The following is a 7,001-nucleotide window of genomic DNA, read 5'->3' as shown; positions in this document are numbered from 1 at the left end:
TGGCCAATCGGGCAGGAGTTGGTCGGCTGGATACTGGAGAAACCCCCGTCCACGTAATGCTGCGGGACAACACACAAACAGGGATATGATCACATGCACCATGGAGCACTGCTTTATAGTAGTCTCTTTCATACCTCTCATCAGGGACCCCCCGAGCCGGTCCGTTGGATTTAAACTATTCCAGAACCAGCACACCTGATTCAACTGATCAACTCATCATCAAGCCCTTGACTCAGGTGTGCTACTTCAACTCAAATGTAAAACGTTTTGTGTATTAGTTTAAAGTATAGCAGGGTTAGTATTAGCCTTCCCGACAGTGAGCAGTGTGAGGACTCACCACTCCTTTGTAACTTGGTGGCTGTATACCGCAGTACCCAGGCAGAAAGCAACCGCACAACAGCGCCTCCATGTGGGGAAACAGAGAACTGCAGTTAAACTATCTGGCTCATCGACAGACACCATCACTAAGTTCTGCATGTTGATACTTCTTTCTAATGCTGTATACCACAGTAAACTGAGATTTACTCAATGTAAACTGAGATTTACTCAATGTAAACTGAGATTTACTCACTGTAAACTGAGATTTACTCACTGTAAACTGAGATTTACTCACTGTAAACTGAGATTTACTCACGGTAAACTGAGATTTACTCACTGTAAACTGAGATGTGAACTGAGATTTACTCACTGTAAACTGAGATTTACTCACGGTAAACTGAGATTTACTCACTGTAAACTGAGATTTACTCAAGGTAAACTGAGATTTACTCACTGTAAACTGAGATTTACTCACGGTAAACTGAGATTTACTCACGGTCAACTGAGATTTACTCAAGTAAACTGAGATTTACTCACTGTAAACTGAGATGTAAACTGAGATTTACTCACTGTAAACTGAGATTTACTCACTGTAAACAGATTTACTCACTGTAAACTAAGATTTACTCACTGTAAACTGAGATTTACTCACTGTAAACTGAGATGTAAACTGAGATTTACTCACAGTAAACAGAGATTTACTCACTTTAAACTGAGATTTACTCACTGTAAACTGAGATGTAAACTGAGATTTACTCACTGTAAACTGAGATTTACTCACTGTAAACTGAGATTTACTCACTGTAAACTGAGATTTACTCACTGTGAACTGAGATGTAAACTGAGATTTACTCACTGTAAACTGAGATTTACTCACCGTAAACTGAGATTTACTCACGGTAAACTGAGATTTATCACTGTAAACTGAGATTTACTCACTGTAAACTGAGATTTTCTCACTGTAAACTGAGATTTTCTCACTGTAAATTGATATTTAATCACGGGAAACTGAGATTTACTCACGGTAAACTGAGATTTACTCACTCTAAACTGAGATTTACTCAATGTAAACTGAGATTTACTCACTGTAAACTGAGATTTTCTCAATGTAAATTGAGATTTTCTCACAGTAAACTGAGATTTACTCACAGTAAACTGAGATTTACTCACTGTAAACTGAAATTTACTCACTGTAAACTGAGATGTAAACTGAGATTTACTCACTGTAATCTGAGATTTACTCACGGTAAACTGAGATTTACTCACTGTAAACTGAGATGTAAACTGAGATTTAATCACGGTAAACTGAGATTTACTCACTGTAAACTGAGATTTAAACTGAGATTTACTCACTGTAAACTGAGATTTACTCACCGTAAACTGAGATTTACTCACTGTAAACTGAGATTTACTCACTGTAAACTGAGATTTACTCACTGTAAACTGAGATTTACTCACAGTAAACTGAGATTTACTCACTGTAAACTGAAATTTACTCACTGTAAACTGAGATGTAAACTGAGATTTACTCACTGCAAACTGAGATTTACTCACTGTAAACTGAGATTTACTCACTGTAAACTCACGGTAAACTGAGATTTACTCACTGTAAACTGAGATTTAAACTGAGATTTTCTCACGGTAAACTGACATTTACTCACGGTAAACTGAGATTTACTCACTGTAAACTGAGATTTACTCACTGTAAACTGAGATTTACTCACTGAAAACTGAGATTTTCTCACTGTAAATTGATATTTACTCACTGTAAACTGAGATGTAAACTGAGATTTACTCACTGTAAACTGAGATTTACTCACTGTAAACTCACGGTAAACTGAGATTTACTCACTGTAAACTGAGATTTAAACTGAGATTTAATCACTGTAAACTGAGATTTACTCACCGTAAACTGAGATTTACTCACTGTAAACTGAGATTTACTCACTGTAAACTGAGATTTATTCACTGTAAACTGAGATGTAAACAGAGACTTACTCACTGTAAACTGAGATTTACTCACGGTAAACTGAGATTTACTCACTGTAAACTGAGATTTTCTCATTGTAAATTGATATTTACTCACGGAAAACTGAGATTTTCTCACTGTAAATTCATATTTACTCACGGTAAACTGAGATTTACTCATGGTAAACTGAGATTTACTCATGGTAAACTGAGATTTACTCACTGTAAACTGAGATTTACTCACTGTAAACTGAGATTTACTCACTGTAAACTGAGATGTAAACTGAGATTTACTCACTGTAAACTGAGATTTACTCACGGTAAACCGAGATTTACTCTCTGTAAACTGAGATTTACTCACTGTAAACTGAGATTTTCTCCATGTAAATTGATATTTACTCACGGTAAACTGAAATTTACTCACGGTAAACTGAAATTTACTCACGGTAAACTGAGATTTATTCACTGCAAACTGAGATGTAAACTGAGATTTACTCACTGTAAACTGAGATTTACTCACCGTAAACTGAGATTTACTCACTGTAAACTGAGATTTACTCACTGTAAACTGAGATTTACTCACTGTAAACTGAGATTTACTCACAGTAAACTACAGTGATTTACTCACTGTAAACTGAGATTTACTCACTGTAAACTGAGATGTAAACAGAGATTTACTCAAAGTAAACTGAGATTTACTCACGGTAAACTGAGATTTACTCACTGTAATCTGAGATGTAAACTGAGATATACTCACTGTAAACTGAGATTTACTCACAGTAAACTGAGATTTACTCACGGTAAACTGAGATTTACTCACGGTAAACTGAGATTTACTCACGGTAAACTGAGATTTACTCATGGTAAACTGAGATTTACTCAATGTAAACTGAGATTTACTCACAGTAAACTGAGATTTACTCACTGTAAACTGAGATGTAAACTGAGATTTACTCACTGTAAACTGAGATTTACTCACGGTAAACTGAGATTTACTCACTGTAAACTGACATTTACTCACTGTAAACTGAGATGTAAACTGAGATTTACTCACAGTGAACTGATTTACTCACTGTAAACTGAGAAGTAAACTGAGATATACTCACTGTAAACTGAGATTTACTCACTGCAAACTGAGATTTACTCACTGTAAACTGAGATTTACTCACTGTAAACTGAGATTTACTCACTGCAAACTGATATTTACTGACTGCAAACTGAGATTTCCTCACTGTAAACTGAGATTTACTCACTGTAAACTGAGATTTTCTCACTGTAAATTGATATTTACTCACTGTAAACTGAGATGTAAACTGAGATTTACTCACTGTAAACTGAGATTTACTCACTGTAAACTCACGGTAAACTGAGATTTACTCACTGTAAACTGAGATTTAAACTGAGATTTAATCACTGTAAACTGAGATTTACTCACCGTAAACTGAGATTTACTCACTGTAAACTGAGATTTACTCACTGTAAACTGAGATTTATTCACTGTAAACTGAGATGTAAACAGAGACTTACTCACTGTAAACTGAGATTTACTCACGGTAAACTGAGATTTACTCACTGTAAACTGAGATTTTCTCATTGTAAATTGATATTTACTCACGGAAAACTGAGATTTTCTCACTGTAAATTCATATTTACTCACGGTAAACTGAGATTTACTCATGGTAAACTGAGATTTCCTCATGGTAAACTGAGATTTACTCACTGTAAACTGAGATTTACTCACTGTAAACTGAGATTTACTCACTGTAAACTGAGATGTAAACTGAGATTTACTCACTGTAAACTGAGATTTACTCACGGTAAACTGAGATTTACTCTCTGTAAACTGAGATTTACTCACTGTAAACTGAGATTTTCTCCATGTAAATTGATATTTACTCACGGTAAACTGAAATTTACTCACGGTAAACTGAGATTTATTCACTGCAAACTGAGATGTAAACTGAGATTTACTCACTGTAAACTGAGATTTACTCACCGTAAACTGAGATTTACTCACTGTAAACTGAGATTTACTCACTGTAAACTGAGATTTACTCACTGTAAACTGAGATTTACTCACAGTAAACTACAGTGATTTACTCACTGTAAACTGAGATTTACTCACTGTAAACTGAGATGTAAACAGAGATTTACTCACTGTAAACTGAGATTTACTCACGGTAAACTGAGATTTACTCACTGTAATCTGAGATGTAAACTGAGATATACTCACTGTAAACTGAGATTTACTCACAGTAAACTGAGATTTACTCTTGGTAAACTGAGATTTACTCACTGTAAACGGAGATTTTCTCACTATAAATTGATATTTACTCACGGTAAACTGAGATTTACTCACGGTAAACTGAGATTTACTCACGGTAAACTGAGATTTACTCATGGTAAACTGAGATTTACTCAATGTAAACTGAGATTTACTCACAGTAAACTGAGATTTACTCACTGTAAACTGAGATGTAAACTGAGATTTACTCACTGTAAACTGAGATTTACTCACGGTAAACTGAGATTTACTCACTGTAAACTGACATTTACTCACTGTAAACTGAGATGTAAACTGAGATTTACTCACAGTGAACTGATTTACTCACTGTAAACTGAGAAGTAAACTGAGATATACTCACTGTAAACTGAGATTTACTCACTGCAAACTGAGATTTACTCACTGTAAACTGAGATTTACTCACTGTAAACTGAGATTTACTCACTGCAAACTGATATTTACTGACTGCAAACTGAGATTTCCTCACTGTAAACTGAGATTTACTCACTGTAAACTGAGATTTTCTCACTGTAAATTGATATTTACTCACTGTAAACTGAGATGTAAACTGAGATTTACTCACTGTAAACTGAGATTTACTCACTGTAAACTCACGGTAAACTGAGATTTACTCACTGTAAACTGAGATTTAAACTGAGATTTAATCACTGTAAACTGAGATTTACTCACCGTAAACTGAGATTTACTCACTGTAAACTGAGATTTACTCACTGTAAACTGAGATTTATTCACTGTAAACTGAGATGTAAACAGAGACTTACTCACTGTAAACTGAGATTTACTCACGGTAAACTGAGATTTACTCACTGTAAACTGAGATTTTCTCATTGTAAATTGATATTTACTCACGGAAAACTGAGATTTTCTCACTGTAAATTCATATTTACTCACGGTAAACTGAGATTTACTCATGGTAAACTGAGATTTCCTCATGGTAAACTGAGATTTACTCACTGTAAACTGAGATTTACTCACTGTAAACTGAGATTTACTCACTGTAAACTGAGATGTAAACTGAGATTTACTCACTGTAAACTGAGATTTACTCACGGTAAACTGAGATTTACTCTCTGTAAACTGAGATTTACTCACTGTAAACTGAGATTTTCTCCATGTAAATTGATATTTACTCACGGTAAACTGAAATTTACTCACGGTAAACTGAGATTTATTCACTGCAAACTGAGATGTAAACTGAGATTTACTCACTGTAAACTGAGATTTACTCACCGTAAACTGAGATTTACTCACTGTAAACTGAGATTTACTCACTGTAAACTGAGATTTACTCACTGTAAACTGAGATTTACTCACAGTAAACTACAGTGATTTACTCACTGTAAACTGAGATTTACTCACTGTAAACTGAGATGTAAACAGAGATTTACTCACTGTAAACTGAGATTTACTCACGGTAAACTGAGATTTACTCACTGTAATCTGAGATGTAAACTGAGATATACTCACTGTAAACTGAGATTTACTCACAGTAAACTGAGATTTACTCTTGGTAAACTGAGATTTACTCACTGTAAACGGAGATTTTCTCACTATAAATTGATATTTACTCACGGTAAACTGAGATTTACTCACGGTAAACTGAGATTTACTCACGGTAAACTGAGATTTACTCATGGTAAACTGAGATTTACTCAATGTAAACTGAGATTTACTCACAGTAAACTGAGATTTACTCACCGTAAACTGAGATTTACTCACTGTAAACTGAGATTTACTCACTGTAAACTGAGATTTATTCACTGTAAACTGAGATGTAAACAGAGACTTACTCACTGTAAACTGAGATTTACTCACGGTAAACTGAGATTTACTCACTGTAAACTGAGATTTTCTCATTGTAAATTGATATTTACTCACGGAAAACTGAGATTTTCTCACTGTAAATTCATATTTACTCACGGTAAACTGAGATTTACTCATGGTAAACTGAGATTTCCTCATGGTAAACTGAGATTTACTCACTGTAAACTGAGATTTACTCACTGTAAACTGAGATTTACTCACTGTAAACTGAGATGTAAACTGAGATTTACTCACTGTAAACTGAGATTTACTCACGGTAAACTGAGATTTACTCTCTGTAAACTGAGATTTACTCACTGTAAACTGAGATTTTCTCCATGTAAATTGATATTTACTCACGGTAAACTGAAATTTACTCACGGTAAACTGAGATTTATTCACTGCAAACTGAGATGTAAACTGAGATTTACTCACTGTAAACTGAGATTTACTCACCGTAAACTGAGATTTACTCACTGTAAACTGAGATTTACTCACTGTAAACTGAGATTTACTCACTGTAAACTGAGATTTACTCACAGTAAACTACAGTGATTTACTCACTGTAAACTGAGATTTACTCACTGTAAACTGAGATGTAAACAGA

General features: G+C 34.6%; 1 protein-coding gene across 2 annotated transcripts in view; it reads right to left on the bottom strand.

Moving 5' to 3' along the window:
- Positions 1-7,001, bottom strand: part of pnpla1 (patatin-like phospholipase domain containing 1) — an 88,986-nt gene that overhangs the window by 56,576 nt on the left and 25,409 nt on the right. For both annotated transcript variants that reach the window (XM_045695260.1, XM_045695261.1), the window contains exons 3-4: positions 338-403; positions 1-59 (exon numbers count right to left, since the gene is read on the bottom strand). The exon at positions 1-59 is cut by the window's left edge and continues 154 nt beyond it. In XM_045695260.1, the coding sequence (XP_045551216.1) occupies positions 1-59; positions 338-403 (125 nt within the window). The remainder of the gene's footprint in view (positions 60-337; positions 404-7,001) is intronic.

Source organism: Salmo salar, chromosome ssa15, assembly GCF_905237065.1.
Source record: "Salmo salar chromosome ssa15, Ssal_v3.1, whole genome shotgun sequence".
Taxonomy (NCBI): Eukaryota; Metazoa; Chordata; class Actinopteri; order Salmoniformes; family Salmonidae; genus Salmo; species Salmo salar.
Note: the sequence above shows the minus strand (reverse complement) of the source record. Positions and strands in the feature narration are given on the sequence as shown.